Source organism: Ranitomeya variabilis, chromosome 3, assembly GCF_051348905.1.
Source record: "Ranitomeya variabilis isolate aRanVar5 chromosome 3, aRanVar5.hap1, whole genome shotgun sequence".
NCBI classification, from domain to species: Eukaryota; Metazoa; Chordata; class Amphibia; order Anura; family Dendrobatidae; genus Ranitomeya; species Ranitomeya variabilis.
In genome coordinates this window covers 275,293,671-275,312,291 of record NC_135234.1, presented here as the reverse complement: position 1 = coordinate 275,312,291, position 18,621 = coordinate 275,293,671, and the positions used below count along the sequence as shown (strand labels likewise).

The 18,621-nt window shown below is 45.7% G+C and overlaps 1 protein-coding gene across 4 annotated transcripts in view; it reads left to right on the top strand.

The window, feature by feature from the left end:
• The window catches only part of LEMD2 (LEM domain nuclear envelope protein 2), a 75,252-nt gene extending 56,880 nt beyond the window's left edge, over positions 1-18,372 (top strand). For 3 of the 4 annotated variants that reach the window (XM_077295495.1, XM_077295494.1, XM_077295493.1), the window contains 4 exons: positions 13,664-13,809; positions 15,475-15,576; positions 15,715-15,817; positions 17,248-18,372. In XM_077295495.1, coding sequence (XP_077151610.1) covers positions 13,664-13,809; positions 15,475-15,576; positions 15,715-15,817; positions 17,248-17,389 — 493 coding nt within the window. In that variant the 3' untranslated portion in view covers positions 17,390-18,372. The remainder of the gene's footprint in view (positions 1-13,663; positions 13,810-15,474; positions 15,577-15,714; positions 15,818-17,247) is intronic. The other variant, XR_013223813.1, reaches the window with a different exon arrangement.
• Positions 18,373-18,621: the final 249 nt, after the last annotated feature.

Sequence of the window (18,621 nt, the reverse complement as noted above, 5' to 3'; positions counted from 1 at the left end):
GCTCCATTCCATGTAGGGGTGAGTACCTATTCGGCCCAGTGCTGGATGACATCCTTGCAAAGGCAGAAGACAGAAAGAAGGGATTTCCTAAAATATTTAATCCCACTATTAGGAATGCTTTCCGGAGACGCATGCCCTTCAGAAAATTCCAGTCAGACCAGCAGGGATATAATCGTGACTGGGAGACGTCGGATCAAAAGAAGAAAGGTGGATACTATAAAAACCCTTCATCTTTCTCGAGACGTAGACGTAATTACAGATAGAATAGGTCTACCAGTAGGAGGAAGACTAAGATTCTTCTCAGCGGAATGGAAAAAGATAACATCTAGTGCCTGGATAATGGGGGTAGTCGAGTCAGGTTTAAAATTAGAATTTTTGAGAACTCCCCCAAATCATTTTGTTGTAACATCGCTGGACACTCCGGCCCAACAACAGGCCTTAGAATTAGAGATTCAACAATTGCTTACAAAGCGAGTTATTGAAGAAGTACCAAAACATCAGGAGAAGACGGGCTTTTATTCTCCGCTGTTCTTGATCTCTAAGCCTGATGGGTCCTTTAGGACTATCATAAATTTACGTAAATTGAATGAATATCTTCAGTACCGCGCTTTTAAGATGGAATCCATTAAATCAACAACTAAGCTTTTGTTTCCTAGGTGCTACATGTCGGTTTTGGATCTAAAAGATGCGTACTACCATCTTCCAGTTCACAGAAATCACCAGCGATTTCTCAGGATGGCAGTATGGGTAAACCATCAGATTAAACATTTCCAATTTTTAGCAATGCCCTTTGGCCTGTCCATGGCTCCTAGAATGTTTACAAAAGTTGTTTCGGAAGTAATGGCCCATATCAGGGAAAAGGAAACCCTTGTGGTGCCCTATCTAGACGATTTTTTAATAGTTGGGAATTCGATTGCTCAGTGTTCGTCTAGGGTAAATGCCGTAATATCGTCCCTACAGGAACTCGGATGGTTAGTCAACTGGGAAAAGTCAAAACTGGAACCCACAAGACGTCAGGTGTTCCTAGGAGTTCTTCTAGACTCGGAAAATCAGTCATCCTTCCTACCAGAAGACAAGAAGCTGAAGGTCATTCAAAGGATCACGGCCGTAAGGAAAGCTCCAAACTTAAGTTTAAGAGACGCAATGTCTCTGCTAGGATCTTTGACGGCATGTATATCGGCAGTGAGATGGGCTCAAGCTCATACCCGAATGCTTCAATACGAAGTTCTTCAAGCAGAAAGAGATCTTCACGGTGCTCTGAGCAGAAGGTTGTCTATCAACCGCCACTCTTCACGATCTGAGATGGTGGCTCAATCTGGCACATTTATCAAAAGGAGTTCTCTGGAACATCACTGCGGACAACGTAGTTACGACAGATGCCAGTCCATTCGGTTGGGGAGCCCATATGGGAGACAGTCTAACCCAGGGACGTTGGTCGACTCAGGAGTCCCAGAATTCCTCAAACCTAAGAGAGCTTGCTGCAGTCGGTCAAGCTCTTCTTTGCTTCCTACCATCCCTGAGGAACTCGCATGTACAAATACAAACAGACAATATGACTGTGGTGGCCTACATCAATCATCAGGGAGGGACAAGATCACGATCCCTAATGATCACTACAGCACAAATATTGTGTCTGGCCGAGAATCATCTACAATCCCTGTCGGCAGTTCATATAAAAGGGGAGTTCAATGTACAGGCGGACTACCTCAGTCGCCATTCCCTTCGTCAGGGAGAGTGGGCCTTAGACCGACACATATTCGATCAGATAGTCAATCTGTGGGGATTACCAACAATAGATCTATTTGCTACCAGAGAGAACAGGAAGGTCAGGCGGTTCGCATCCCTACAGATAGCAGACCAACTATTCATAGTGGATTCCCTTCGTGTCCGTTGGGACTTCCAGCTGGCGTATGCTTTTCCCCCTATGTGTCTACTTCCGATAGTTCTCAGGAAGATCCGGGAGGAAAGAGCCAGAGTGATTTTAATTGCTCCCTTCTGGCCCAGGAGGCCTTGGTTTTCTCTCCTCAGGACAATGTCGGTGACCGATCCCTGGGTGTTGCCAGTGGGTCCGGAACTCCTTTCTCAAGGTCCATTTCGTCATCCAAATTTGGAGACTCTTCACTTAACGGCTTGGAACTTGAGAGGGAGCTTCTGAAGGAGAGGGGGTTCTCTACTGCTTTAGTAGCTACCTTATTGAAAAGCAGGAAGGAGGTTACTACAAAGATCTATACAAAAATTTGGAAAAAATTTCTTATGTTTCATCGGCAACCATTAGGAGATAATGCTCCAATTTCAGCTATTTTGGAGTTTCTCCAGAAAGGCTGGGAATTGGGTTTAGCGGTCAACACTCTAAGAGTTCATGTTTCAGCCTTGGGAGCTCTATATAACAGTGATATAGCTGGTAATAGATGGGTTGCTAGATTTATTAAGGCATGTCAGCGTTCTAACCCAATCCATATTGTAAGAATACCCCCTTGGGATCTAAATTTGGTGCTTGAGGCATTGACCGAACCTCCCTTTGAGCCTTTAGACTCTATTTCGATAAAAAATTTAACCTTAAAAACAGCACTACTTTTAGCATTAACGTCTGCCAGGAGGGTCAGTGATATACATGCGTTATCTGTAGATCCTCCCTACCTAATAATTCTCCAGGATAAGATTGTCTTAAAACCTGATCCTGCATACTTGCCAAAAGTGGCAACTAAATTTCATAGAAGTCAGGAGATTTATTTACCATCTTTCTATGGAAATCCAGTTTCAGAAGAGGAGAAAAAATATAATTCCCTAGATGTTAAGAGGGCAATATTAGAATACCTGGATAGGACACAAAGCTGGAGACAGAGTAGGGCTCTGTTTATTTCTTTCCAGAATCGGAAAAAGGGTTCTGGTGTCACGAAAAGCTCTATCACCAGATGGATTAGAGGAGCGATATGTCTTGCCTACTCTGCCAGGGGAGTAATACCACCAGAAGGCATCAGGGCGCACTCCACTCGGGCCATGGCTTCATCCTGGGCGGAGAAGGCAGATGTCCCCATTGAAAAGATATGTAAGGCGGCAACTTGGTCATCACCTTCCACCTTTTATAAACACTATCGCCTTGATTTATCTGCCAATTCCAGCTTACAGTTTGGCCGTTCAGTACTTAGTGCTGTGGTCCCTCCCAGTTAATAGTCTTTGAAAGTCTCTCGTTGTGGGTGCTGTCGTGGCGATAGGAAAACCGGTTTTTACGTACCGGTAATAGGATTTTACAGAGTCCACGACAGCACCCGTACATTCCCTCCCCGTATTTAGTTACTTATTCCTGCACTCTGTTGGAAGGTGTGCCTTAGAGATCACTCTATAGGGGTGGTGGTATTTAGTAATGTTTAAGATAATATTGTCATGTACTGATTCATTGGCGGTATCCCTTGTACTCTGGAACACAAACTGGAGAGCGAGGGGGACCGCCCCTTTTTAACCTGTAGGTTCCTGTCCGGAAGGTGGGCGGATCCCCTCTCTCGTTGTGGGTGCTGTCGTGGACTCTGTAAAATCCTATTACCGGTACGTAAAAACCGGTTTCTTTATCGCTTCATTGGGGGACACAGGACAACCATGGGTGTATGCTGCTGCTAGGAGGCTGACACTATGCACAAAAAGGAAAAGGCGTAGCTCCTCCCTCTCAGTATACACCCACCGACAGGCACCAAGTACCTCAGTTTGTGCTTAGTGTCTGTAGGAGGCGGACCTGGATCTTCAGATCTGCTGCTAATCTTGATTCCTTTACAGGTTTTGTTGTTTTTATTAACATTTTGGCTTTTCTTTTTCAGATACAGCATTCAGGGATTCAGGGTGTAATCTTTCACCCTGCCTCCCCAGGAGGGCGGCTGAGCGAGCAGTGTGGTGTCATCTGCATCGCAGCTCTGACCGCCGGCAGGACATTATCCCCTGTCACCCTCTCAGGTGCTCCAGGGTCTTTATGGTGGCGGTCCTTGCCAAACAGTCCCCCTCACCCCTCTCCTCGGAGAGGGCTGAGAGGAAGACGGTGGTCACCAGTGGTGACCCTCCCCCTTGTTTTGGGGTCGAGGCCGTCTTCTGGATGAAGGATTCTGTTTCAGCGACCCCTCTCTCATCGGGTCCCTGGTCGATCCTCTCTCCCTCTACCTGTGGAACCGGAACATGTAGGTACCAGCACTTCAGCAGCCGCTCCCCTGCAGCAGTATTTCCCTGTCTAAATGTACAGTACTTTCACACAGTCACTGCCGTTTTTACTTTCACTTTCACAGCTGCGGTAGGCCACGCTCCTCCGATAGGCCACGCCCCCTCCTTTTTCGGCGCTCTTTTCCTTCTCCACTCAGAGGGGTTTTTACATCCCGGGCACACCCTTCCCTTTCAGTGCAGCCCTATCAGGAGCCTTGGCTTATTCCTCTCAGTACAGCACCGCCCCTTTCTCTCTGCTGGCACTTCCTGCTTTAGCAGCTCCGTGCACAGGAGACATCGTGTGTTGGGGGACACGGACAACTCTGCTCTGCGGTGCGGTAGGATTGCAACGCTATATTGGCCCCTCCCTGGTATTATCCATACCACTGTAGGCCCTTTAGCCTTTTCTGTAGTATAGTGCTGCAGAATATCCTTATGTCCAACTCTTCTGGAGCCTTCTTTACCAAACCTACCATAACTCCACTACGCCTGTGCTCGTTATAAGATAAAGTAGTCTGTAGGCCAATCGTCGCCTCTCTGCCAGTCCTGCAGTCCTCCTGCCATGTCTGCCCCGCAGGAAGCTTCCGAATCTCGGGATGGGGGCGCTCTCCCTCCCCCTGAGTGGGCCGTTGCTATCTCGCAGTCGGTCTCTGATTTGACTAAGGTATCTCAGTCCCTGGTCCAGGCACTTGAACGTCTTCCACAGCCTTCAGCCACCAGCGCTCCGACCGTCTTCCATGGCGAGTCGGCCGCACCTGACCCTGAACCACAGGGAGACAAATCAGCCAGCCGCTCTAGAAAGAGGACTGTCTGGCTCTTCGTCTGGTTCTCCAGGTCCCTCCGCAGCGCTCAAGCTGCTCTCCTCCTCCCAATTCCCCTCTTCGGAGGAGGACATTGGGTCTGATGTGGATTCCCAGTCCGGTTCTGACTCCGATTCAGACCAGGCTTCTAGCATGCAGGCTGTCGTAGATAGTCTTATTTCGGCTATATCGCTAACCCTCAAACTAAAACAAGACGAGGTTTCCCCCCAGGATTCCTCTGTCTCCTTTAAGCGGGTGAAGCGTCCCTCTCGCTCCTTTCCTACCCATGAGGAGTTTGAGTCTACCCTGTCTAAACACTGGGAACATCCTGAAAAACGTTTTTCGGGTAGAAAACATCTGGACGTGCTCTATCCCTTTAGCGCCGATCTTCTCTCCAAGTGGGCTGAATCTCCCAAGGTCGATCCACCGATCTCCCGTCTTTCCTCCAAGACTGTTCTCTCCTTACCGGACGGTGCGTCGCTTAAGGATGCATCGGACAGACAAATTGAGGCGCTGGCCAAATCAGCTTTTGAGGCAACGGGTGCTTCCCTCTGCCCCAGCTTTGCTTCCACATGGGTGGCTAAGGCCATATCTGCCTGGGCCAAGATTCTCCGCCGAGGCATTTTGGCTTCGGCCTCCCCTACAGAGCTGGCTGACCTCGCCGACCAGATTAACCACGCAGGGAAATACCTTCTCACTGCCTCCTTAGATGCAGCAGCCTGTTCAGCCAGGGCAAGCAGCAACATTGTCGCTATGCGCCGCATTCTCTGGCTCAAAGCATGGAATGCAGATGCTACTTCCAAAAAGTCTCTCACCAACTTGGCGTTTCAAGGTTCCAGGCTTTTTGGTGCTCGTCTGAATCAAATTATCTCAGACGCGACTGGGGGCAAGAGTACCTCTCTCCCCCAGTCCAAGCCAAAACGCTTCTTTAACCCAAAGGCTCCTCGAACATTTCGCCCCTTTCGTCCGTTTGCAGCCTCAGATTCCTCTTCGCAACAAGAGCGACCCGCTACCACGGGTGAACGTAGAAAACCCTCTTACAAGCCAGCTCCCATGTGGAGATCCTGGGCTCCACCTCCCAGGTCTTCCGGACCTCGTTCCAACAGATACCGTTCCAAGTGACGGGTCGCCCCCACCTGGGAGTCTTTCCAGGGTGGGAGGCAGGCTTCTTCTCTTCAAAGACACCTGGCTGTCAGTGATCAGCCATGCCTGGGTCAGAGAGATTATCACCTCCGGGTACAAGATCAAATTTTCTACCCTCCCGGAAAATCGCTTCTTTCTCTCTCGCCCCCCAAAGCAACCGTCCCATTTACCCGGCTTGCTTCAAGCCGTAACGTCTCTGGTCGCCGCCGGAGTCGTAATTCCTGTTCCTTCCGAAGACCGTTTTTGCGGGTTCTACTCGAACCTTTTTGTAGTCCCAAAGAAGGACGGGTCTCTTTGCCCTATCCTGGATTTGAAGCTTCTGAACCGCCACATCCGACCTCGCCACTTCAGAATGGAATCCCTGCGGTCAGTGATCGCCGCCATGGAACCCGGGGAGTTCCTCTGCTCGGTCGACATCCAAGATGTGTACCTTCATGTCCCCATCTGCGTACGGCATCAGAGATTCCTTCGGTTTGCTGTCGGGGACAATCACTACCAGTTCACGGCTCTCCCCTCCGGTTTAGCGTCTGCCCCCAGGGTCTTCACCAAAATCATGGCGGCGATCATGGCCCTCCTTCGTTCCAGGGGGATCCTCGTTATCCCCTACCTGGACGATCTGTTGATCAAGGGGTCCTCTCGTCTAGATTGTGCCCACAGTCTCCAGGTCTCCCTGGACACCCTGACCCGTCTCGGCTGGATTATCAACCGGACCAAGTCCTCTCTGATTCCATCCCAACGACTGTCCTTCCTGGGCATGGTGTTCGACACGAACTTAGCTCGGGTCTTCCTCCCAGAGGACAAGTTCTCAGTACTCCTCAAGGCGGTCCGCCTTCTCAAACGCCCAGCCCCTCAGTCACTTCGTTTCTGCATGGGAGTCCTGGGAAAGATGGTGGCCTCCATGGAGGCTGTTCCTTTCGCCCAGTTCCACACCTGCCCCCTCCAACTATTCCTCCTATCCACCTGGAACAGGTCCTTGGACTCCCTGGACCGTCCCATCCACCTTCCTCTCCAGGTCCGTCAGTCCCTAACCTGGTGGACGTTGTCCTCCTCTCTCCTGAGAGGAAGATCATTTCTTCCCCTTCAGTGGCAGGTCATCACCACCGATGCCAGCCTTCTCGGGTGGGGAGCAGTCTTCCGACAACACACGGCTCAGGGCCGTTGGACCACCCTTCTGGAGATCAGGGCAATCTTCCTTGCGTTAATCCGCTGGCAGTCTCTTCTGTCGAATCTTCCCGTCCGCATCCAGTCGGACAACGCCACGGCCGTGGCGTACTTAAACCACCAGGGCGGGACTCGCAGCGGCCAAGTAATGGCAGAAGTGGCAAAGATTCCACGTTCCGGCCATATCAGCCGTTCATATCCCCGGGGTCGAAAACTGGGCAGCCGACTTTCTCAGTCGCCAGGGCCTAGCAGCAGGCGAGTGGTCTCTCCACCCCGCAGTCTTCAATCAAATTTGCCTCCGCTGGGGTACGCCAGACGTCGATCTTATGGCGTCCCGGATGAACCACAAGGTCCCTCAGTTTGTCGCCAGGTCCCGGGATCCTCTTGCCGTCGGCCACGACGCCCTGGTAATTCCATGGTCCCAGTTTCGGTTTCCCTACCTGTTCCCACCCCTCCCCTTGATTCCAAGGGTGGTAAAGAAGATCAAGTTGGAAGGGATTCCAGTCATACTGATAGCGCCGGACTGGCCAAGGCGGCCGTGGTACGCCGAGCTCGTAAACATGCTCGCGGACACTTCTTGGAGACTTCCGGATCGGCCAGATCTCCTCTCGCAGGGACCTCTCTACCACCAGAGTTCTCAGTCGCTGAGTTTAATGGCATGGCCGTTGAGGCCGGAGTCTTGAAAAACTCTGGTCTCTCCTCCCAGGTCATACAGACCATGATCAGAGCCAGAAAACCGGCTTCTTCCCGTATCTACCATAGGTACTGGAAAGCATTCTTTCGCTGGTGCGAAACCAATGAAGATTTTCCAAGTCCTTTTCTCTTCCGGATCTTCTCGGTTTCCTCCAGTCTGGTCTCTATTCGGGCTTATCCCTCAGCACACTCAAGGGACAAGTGTCCTCTCTGTCTATTCTCTTCCAGAGTGACCTTTCTTCCATTCACCAGGTTCAGACTTTTCTACAGAGAGTTGCGCATATCGCCCCTCCTTTCCGTCCTCCCTTCGGACCTTAACCTGGTCCTTGGCGCTCTTCAGGCTGCTCCCTTTGAGCCTCTTCATGACGTGCCCTTTTCCCTTCTCTCTTGGAAGGTCGCCTTCCTCATTGCCATTACATCCATCAGGAGGGTCTCCGAGTTGGCAGCCCTGTCATGTCGTTCCCCTTTCCTGATTCTTCATCAGGATAAGGTCGTTCTTCGACCGGTTCCCGAATTCCTTCCCAAGGTGGTCTCGGCTTTCCACTTCAACGAAGACATTGTCCTTCCATCATTTTGCCCTTCTCCGGCTCATCCTTTGGAGAAGTCCCTTCACAAGCTTGACGTGGTCAGGGCCGTTCGGGTCTATCTTTCTAGAACCGCTCCTTTCCGTCAATCCGATTCTCTCCTTGTCGTTTCTGAGGGTCATCGGAAGGGCTTTCAAGCGTCTAAATCCACCATTTCGCGCTGGATCCGCTCGGCAATTTCAGAATCGTACCGTGTTCATGAGGCACGTCCTCCTCCGGGGGTGCGAGCTCACTCCACCAGAGCTGTCGGAGCTTCTTGGGCCTTTCGCCACCAGGCCTCCGCCTTACAAGTTTGCAAGGCCGCAACCTGGTCGTCTTTGCACACGTTTACGAGGTTTTATCGGGTTCATACCCAAGCCTCGTCCGATGCAGGTCTTGGTAGGAGGGTACTGCAGGCGGCAGTCGCACACCGGCCGACCTGAGACCTTTTCTCATTTCCTTTCTACCCACCCTTTTCCGGGACTGCTTTTGGACGTCCCATGGTTGTCCTGTGTCCTCCAATGAAGCGATAAAGAAAGAGGGATTTTTGGTACTTACCGTAAAATCTCTTTCTTGGAGCCTTCATTGGGGGACACAGCACCCTCCCTACTTGTTTGTTCTAGTACCGTGTTTGGGGCCTGGAGGCCCTAGTTTAGTTGGTACTTTTACTATTATGAGTTCTGTCGCTTCTCCTACTGCTTTTTGCACTAACTGAGGGTCTTGGTGCCTGTCGGTGGGTTTATACTGAGAGGGAGGAGCTACGCCTTTTCCTTTTTTTGCATAGTGTCAGCCTCCTAGCAGCAGCAGCATACACCCATGGTTGTCCTGTGTCCCCCAATGAAGGCTCCAAGAAAGAGATTTTACGGTAAGTACCAAAAATCCCTCTTTTATTATTCCCATAAATAAATTTAATAATTTCTTTATCTAAATAAAAAAAAAACAAAAGTACACATATTTAGTATTGCCACGTCCGTAATGACACGACCTATAAAACTGTCCCACTAGTTAACCCCCTTCAGTGAGCACCGTAAAAAAAAAAAGGCAAAAAACAACGCTTTATTATCATACTGCCAAACAAAAAGTGCAATAACACGCGATCAAAAAGACAGATATAAATAATCATGGTACCGCTGAAAACGTCATCTTGTCCCGCAAAAAACGAGCCGCCATACAGCATCATCAGCGAAAAAATAAAAAAGTTATAGTCCTCAGAATAAAGCGATGCCAAAATAATTTTTTCTATAATTAGTTTTTATCGTATGAAAGCGCCAAAACATAAAAAAATGATATAAATGAGGTATCGCTGTAATCATACTGACCCATAGAATAAAACTGCTTTATCAATTTTACCAAACGTGGAACGGTATAAAGGCCCCCCCCCCCAAAAGAAATTCATGAATAGCTGGTTTTTGGTCATTCTGCTTCACAAAAATCCGAATCAAAAGCGATCAAAAAATGTCACGTGCCCGAAAATGTTAACAATAAAAACGTCAACTCGTCCCACAAAAAACAAAACCTCACATGACTCTGTGGACCAAAATATGGAAAAATTATAGGTCTCAAAATGTGGAGACGCAAAAACTTTTTTGCTATAAAAAGCGTCTTTTAGTGTGTGACAGCTGACAATCATAAAAATCCGCTATAAAACGCTATAAAAGTAAATCAAACCCCCCTTCATCACCCCCTTAGTTAGGGAAAAATAATAAAATTAAAAAAATGTATTTATTTCCATTTTCCCATTAGGGTTAGGGTTGGGGCTAAAGTTAGGGTTTGGATTGGGGCTAAAGTTAGGGTTGGGGCTAAAGATAGGGTTAGGGTTTGGATTACATTTACGGTTGGGATTAGGATTGGGATTAGAGTTAGGGGTGTGTCAAGTATAGGGGTGTGGTTATGGTTACCGTTGGGATTAGGGTCAGGGGCGTGTTTGGATTAGGGTTTCAGTTAGAATTGGGGAGTTTCCACTGTTTAGACACATCGGGGGCTCTCAAAACGCGACATGGCGTCCGATCTCAATTCCAGCCAATTCTGTGTTGAAAAAGTAAAACAGTGCTCCTTCCCTTCCGAGCTCTTCCGTGCACCCAAACAGGGGTTTACCCCAACATATGGGGTATCAGCGTACTAGGGACAAATTGGACAACAACTTTTGGGGTCCAAGTTCTCTTGTTACCCTTGGGAAAATAAAAATTTGGGGGGCTAAAAATCATTTTTGTGGAAAAAAAAAAAAAGATTATTTTCATGGCTCTGCGTTGTAAACTGTAGTGAAACACTTGGGGGTTCAAAGTTCTCACAGCACATCTAAATAAGATCCTTTGGAGGTCTAGTTTCCAATATGGGGTCACTTGTGGGGGTTTCTACTGTTTGGGTACATCAGGGGCTCTGCAGATTCAACGTGACGCCTGCAGACCAATCCATCTATGTCTGCATTCCAAATGGCGCTCCTTCCCTTCCGAGCTCTGCTATGCGCGCAAACGGTGGTTCCCTCCAACATATGGGGTATCGGCGTACTCAGGACAAATTGGACAACAACTTTTGGGGTCCAATTCATCCTGTTACCCTTGTGAAAATACAAAACTGCGGGCTAAATAATCATTTTTGTGAAAAATGTTTTTATTTTCACGGCTCTGTGTTATAAACTGTAGTGAAACACTTGGGGTTTCAAAGCTCTCAAAACACATCTAGATAAGTTCCCTGGGGGGTCTAGTTTCCAAAATGGTGTCACTTGTGGGGGGTTTTAATGTTTAGGCACATCAGGGGCTCTCCAAACGTGACATGGTGTCCCATCTCAATTCCAGTCAATTTTGCATTGAAAAGTCAAATGGCGCTCCTTCCCTTCCGAGCTCTGCCATGCGCCCAAACAGTGGTTTACACCCACATATGGGGTATTAGCGTACTCAGGACAAATTGTACAACAGCTTTTGGGGTCCATTTTCTCCTGTTACCCTTGGTAAAATGAAACAAATTGAAACTGAAATAAGTTTTGTGTGAAAAAAAGTTATAAATGTTCATTTTTATTTAAACATTCCAAAAATTCCTGTGAAACACCTGAAGGGTTAATAAACTTCTTAAATGTGGTTTTGAGCACCTTGAGGGGTGCAGTTTTTAGAATGGTGTCACACTTGGGTATTTTCTATCATATAGACCCCTCAAAATGACTTCAAATGAGATGTGGTCCCTAAAAAAAAAAATGGTGTTGTAAAAATGAGAAATTGCTGGTCAACTTTTAACCCTTATAACTCCCTAACAAAAAAATTGTTGGTTCCAAAGTTTTGCTGATGTAAAGTAGACATGTGGGAAATGTTACTTATTAAGTATTTTGTGTGACATATCTCTGTGATTTAAGGGCATAAAAATTCTAAGTTGGAAAATTGCGAAATTTTCAAAATTTTCGCCAAATTTCCGTTTTTTTTTCACAAATAAACGCAAGTTATATTGAAGAAATTTTAGCACTATCATGAAGTACAATATGTCACGAGAAAACAGTGTCAGAATCGCCAAGATCCGTTGAAGCGTTCCAGAGTTATAACCTCATAAAGGGACAGTGGTCAGAATTGTAAAAATTGGCCCGGTCATTAACGTGCAAACCACCCTCGGAGCTTAAGGGGTTAAATGTGCCGCCTGGAGTTGTGTGCCATTCATCATCCCATTCCGAAAGGCATTGTTCACAATGAAGCGGTCATCAGTGTGGGATGTGACCAAAGGACGTCCACTTCTCTGCCTTTCCGTGACTCTTCCAGTCTCTGTATCTCTGTTGCAACCTGCTCATGACACTCTGAATCTCTAAGCTCAGTGCCCACTTCCATCTGAAAACATCCTGCCTGAAGCCTCCCAATGACAAGGTACTGTTGATCAATTAGGTGTCCTCTTGGTCTCGTGATGTCAAAAACCAGCATTGATGTGGAGGGCTGTTTAAACACCAATTCTAATTGAACCCTGAAAAGTATTTACCGATTCATGGATCAAACACCTGTTGTGAATTTTGCCATCAAGCTCCTTGTAAGACAACAAGTTGTGCAAAAAATGCTGAAACATTGAACAGTTGAACATTTGCATTCCATTCAAAAGTTTAGAAACGGTCACAGTAAGTTCACCTGCAGACTAGAGTGCATTTTAGGTTCATCCTGAATTTTGCTCAAAAGCCAAATATCCCTAACTTTTTTGAGTAGTGTATAGCTGTCAGCTGACAGCGTTCTCTCTTGACCACATGCATGGCCAGTTCAGATGAACGTCTGTTTTTCATGGGAGGATGGAATAATAAGGCACTGCCAAAGGATCAGCGGAACATGCATTGATATTGGGTTTTTTTTCTGACTGATTAAGGAGACCTCCATACACAGCTGATTTGTCTTCTTTAATACACACTGGATTTGTTGTGGAGAAATTAATTTTAAAAATACACGATGCGCACAAGTGGATGTAGCCATTTGCAATTGTAAGGTTGTAAAAGCTCAATTAAATCTTCCTCAGTTTCTCCACAAAATGGAGCATGCTGGGGATTTAAAAGGGATCTATCACAAAATGAACAGTGGCCAGTTTTTTGTTATTTTGTTCCTGCTACTCCCAGTAAGCCATTAAAAAAAAAAAAAAAAAAAAAAAAATCTGCCACAATGTTCCAGAGATTTTTATTTGCTGCAAATTTTTTTGTGTCTTCCAAGGGTGTGCTTGGCCCACAAGGTAGAAAGGAACTCTACGGCACCCAAGATTAGTTGGTACCTAAAATGGTGTGGAATATTTATTTATTTTACTCCCTTATATAGTGCCATTAATTCCCATCGCTTTGCACACATTATCATCACTGTCCCCATTGGGGCTCACAATCTAAATTCCCTATCAGTATGTTTTTGGGGTGTGGGAGGAAACTGGAGACCCGGAGGAAACCCACGCAAACACGGGGAGATCATACAAACTCCATGCAGATGTTGTCCTTTGGTGGGCTTTGAACCCAGGACCCCAGCGCTGCAAGGCTGCAGTGCTATCCACTGAGCCAATATTGGGTGTTTATTGGGTGTTTATCCTTTATTAAAGCATAAATCCAAATTTCTACTGCATGAAGGAGTCCTTTGCTAAATGACATGTGCATATCAAATAGCATGTATGTCATAAGTGGATAAACGCCTTATCTTCTGTTAGGGCAAAGGCTGAAGACACTGAAGAACTCGTCGCCGTGAGGGCAGACGTCTTTTGTGTTGAATCTTCTCGTCCAAGGCTTGGAATTGTTTGCCGACTGAGAAATGCGCTTTACACGGCAATATCTAATCTCTTCTTGGCTCTTCTAGGTAAAGTAACTAAACTTTATTTGTTAACCCTTAAGGCTATGTGCACACGCTGCGGACTGCTGTGCGGATTTTTCCGCACTGATTTTGATAAATCCGCAAGGCAAAAACACTGCGTTTTTCCTGCGGATTTATTGCGGTTTTACCGCGGACTCACCGCGGATTTTGTGCTGATTCTACTGCGGTTTTACACCTGCGGTTTTTTAATATGGAGCAGGTGTCAAACCGCTGCGGATTCCGCACAAAGAATTGACATGCTGCGGAAAATAAACCGCAGCGTTTTCGCGCGTTTTTTTCCACAGCATGTGCACAGCGGTTTTTATTTTCCATAGGTTAACATGGTACTGTACACCGCATGGAAAACTGCTGCAGATCCGCAGCTTCAAAAACACTGCGGATCCGCAGTAAAAGCCGCAACGTGTGCACATGGCCTAACTGTACATGGTGTCTGGTACTGTGATACTGCTTGTGCTCCATTTTATACATATGACTCGATTGTGCTGGAAGCAAGGGTTCCGCTGTACAGAGAAGTTCATTTATTGTTGTAAAGCAGCCTCAGTTATGTAAAAGAAAAGGCAACAAAGGGCTCTTGCATGCAGTTAGGAGCTTGTGTTTTAGGCTTGGTTCATAGAATTTAATTTTTGGTGAATGGATTGTAATGTGAAGGAAAGGAGTAAGGGAATCTTTATCTCGTCCCCCTCTTTGTGGCATTAACTTATTCTATTACTAAGTGACACCTTAAAACTTAATCTGGCAGATGGTTTGAAAAAAAAAAAAACATGTAAAAAGAAAATAATAAAACGCCACAAAAGTTTTTCAAAAAGTGATGGCATGTGACCAAATAGTGCAGCAAAAACTGCATGTGGTTTCATGACGGATTTGCTTTCTGCTATTGGTGCAGCTGGAGCTCCGATAAACCAGATCTCCGAGCATAAAAACAGTGCAATACATCCATAAACAGCTGACCATGTATTAATTATATAGCGATTTGTGAAAAGGTAAAAATCCCAGGATAGTAAGGTGGCTCAGTGGCTGGCATTGATGCCTTGGGGAAGTTAATTTGCGTCCATTGAAATTGGTCTTAGTTTCATGTGTGTGAATAAAACTTGGTAATAGATTGTGATTCCACTGGGCAAAGGAACTGCATTTCTGAACAGCGCTTAGGACCAAGTCAATACTATTTTTGCAACAGCAGCCGATGATTGGTTGCAGCGGTCATGTCACACAGCAGGAAAAACAGTGTCAACATCGCGTAGAATGCATTGTTTTTATTTTCTATGAGGCCCTGAATTGATTAAAGGAGTAATCCGGAGAGGTGAAACTCCATAGAAGAAGCTGTTATCATGGAGTTGGCTTATGTTGGGGATCAGCACTGCGCATTGATCACTTTATAGTTTATCTCCCCGCATTAATCCTTTCTGTAGGGAAAGGCCTGTCAGTTTCTATTTAAAGTGTTGATAACTTTAAGTTGCTAACTATATGGTTGTGTGACATCGGACATTATTCCTATTAAATGTCCTTTCACTTGTTGGAAATGGCAAGTCCTAATAATTTTCTCATGTCTTGTGTTCAGAGGAAGCTCGACTTTCCATTGTTCTTAAGTAAGCTTGCAAAGATGGCAATTTAATGTAATGATGTAATTATATTTTTCTCTTTTGCTTTTCCTAGGTATCTTTCTTCTGTGGTTAATATTGATTTTTCTGAGATATCATTGGCAAAGTTTGGAGGAAGAGGAGAAGCAAATGTTTGTGTTGGTGGATAAGATCATTGGTATGCTATATATATATATATACAGATACACTAGCCCTTGTAGTCAATTCTAACAGTGTTTAAGAGCACGGAAGGAATTAGGCTGCGTAGATATGTCCATTAAGTAGCAAAGCTCGTAAGTGTTCTTTGCTTTTTAAGGTATTGTGAAACATCACCACATGGATTGGATATTGCAAAGAGAACAGAACCCGTATCTGGTAATCTCTCATGTCAGAGATTCATTGATAGAGCCTAAAGACAGGTGAGCAGCATTCGGGATTAATCCCTCCAAAGATCTCCAACCTTAAAGGGAATGTTTTATCCTATAATTACCGTTGCCAGATTTTATGTTAAAAATCTTTTTTACAATCTTTTATTTTCCCATGATACTATGAATGTAAAAAAAAAAGTCCTGAAATCTAGCAGTTTTCACTCTGACCTTTGAGGCCCATAATAGGCTTAAGCCACATGTACACGCTCCGTATTTTACATCAGTATGTGTAATCCAACATCAGGAGTGGAGCAATCAGAGGAAAAGTATAGTAGAAACATATGCACCACTTCTGGATTTATCATCCACTCCTGGTTTTGGCTTATAAATACTGATGTAAAATACTGAACGTTGATAGAGTGGAGCGAATTTTTTAAAAGTCGGTTCCAATGATTAATATTTAATAATTCCAATGTCATAAGAGTCGAAGGGTATAGAAATGAATGAATATGTTAGGAACCAATCATTAAACATAAATTCGGCACGAATAGGGTACCAATATGGCACGAATATGGCAAATTCAGATTTGGCGATCGATTCCGAACATATTTGCACAACTCTACACATGGCCTCACACTTCCAATTTTGGAGAGATCCGTTTTATATAAGCATCTAATTGTCACAGACAGAATTATATCACTTCTGTATGGATAACAGAGAATCACACCACAATAGGTGATGGTCACAACACATCTCTTCCCCCTTAATAATGTTAATGACCTAAATTGATGAAATCTACAAAAACTGAAAATAGAATATATATTCAAATTTCACTTTACTTTATTCTAGTTAAATCTAGGGGAAGCCAAGCCAGTCCCTTGACCAAGCCTCATGTCTGGTGTGCTTGTTTCTGCTCTGTCATGGCTGGTTTTTTTTCACTGCCTCCTTGATTCTCTTTATACTCCAAGCCTGCTACTTCAGAGCTTTGTATGTGGTCTTCAACTCCAGTACAAGCTGTAAAATTCCAGGCTGAGAGCGCTGGTCAAGCCATGACAGTGCATAATGTGTAATGGCATGGCTTGCTCTGCGCTGCCAACGTGCTCCTTCACAGCTTGTGGGTGACATGTCATGGCTTCCACAGTTCTCACACCACACTGCTTGACATGTCTCATTCTTCCTGCAGCCGTGCCACAACTGTATCTTGTAGTCTGGTAATGCAGGCCTGCACCATTGTAGTGGAAGGGGCTGAGCTGTAATTCCACACACAGTCTGTTTGGACTCATGTGGCTACTGCTTTTGGGGAATAGTAGCCATGTCTTTCGAATGCTAGTCAACCAGCATAGAAATAAGTTAAGGCAAAAGGAAATTTGCTGCTATTTCCGTTTTCTGACAGCTAATGTAAAAGAAATGAAATGCCTTGTTTTGTACAACTGCAGTGGTTCAGCTTTGTTCCATGAACCTGACCTTGTCCACATGTGCAGGAAACATTTAAAGAGAATCTGGGACCGTGCAGTGCAGTTTGTTGAAAATGACTCCCGTGTCCGCACAGAATCACAGCGCGTAGCCGGAGCGGATTTGATGGTGTGGCGATGGACACAATCACGGAAGGAATATCCAAGATAAACTGTTTAATCGTGTGTGCTGTGAAGGTGGAATGATGGACTTCGGTGTCGGTGTTCTGCTATAGCTGGACTTTACCGTGCACAGATGTCAATGCTTGGTTTTAGGGCGCAGTCAGACGGCCGTATAAATCGGACCACCATGTACAGACTAGCCGGTGTCTCTCCTGACCAGAGCATGACCACTTCATGGATTTCTATGCAGCTGCCATAGTTGGTTCGGCAGACCGGCCGGCCAGTCCGTACACTGTGGTCCGATTTGTACGGCCATCTGACTGAGCCCATATAAGCAGTGGTTAAACCGAGCTAAGGTAAATGTTGTAAATCTCCATGCTTTTGTATAACATACACCTTTTGATGTAGATTTTTTACAGACTATTTTTTTCCACTGCAGAAAATGCATACATTTGTTGAATGATTTTTTAAAGATTTTGTAATGTATAAGTCATTAAGTGTTCATTTAGCAAGAGTGAAATATTTCCGTCCTCCTTCCTATGGCTACTGTGGGTATTGCCAGGCTTTTTACATCCATTGCACTGCCCGAGCCTCTTTCTGTAATGCATGGTGCCAACCCCTTCACTAGCCCCTCTGCTGCCTTGTAAGTGTAATTGCTTTCTGAATAAGAAGGGGGCTGGGGGAGGGGCAGGTGGGGAGATGTTGTAATTTGTTGTTGCAGGGGCTCATGGGAGATCTAGACACTTGCTGTCTCCTCGCTTGGCTGCCCCTGTTCTGGACGCTGGTTCTTCTCCTGCACAGCAGAGATGTTGTTTATAAGCAGCAGCAGAGAGGCAGAAAATTCAATTATTACAGAATAACACAACACCTGCAGTACTCGGGGTTAACTCTTGCAGTGCCAATGCTCTTTCTATTTAAGAAGTTTAAATGCACCTTTTTCATCCTTTAATAAAAATGAAGCTGCATGGAAAGACCCTTCTTCCAACACTTCTTTCCTTCCTGTTTAGCATTAAATAAATGAATGAAGTTATACATCAGTCTGTGCATTGATTATTCCAGTGCATATATTTTTATTTTGTATTGTATTCGATTCTAAGTACGGTATGTATTGAGAAATGGTTAGAGGGTGTTTTTGCTTTTGCTGCGATTGGCATGTAAGACACATTCCAAATTTGCCGTTGCCAGCTGCTCCAAACTCCTCCATGAGCATACATATTCGGAACTGCCAAATGTGGTCAACATTTTCTAGTGTCGTAACACTGAGGTCAGCCAACATTAATG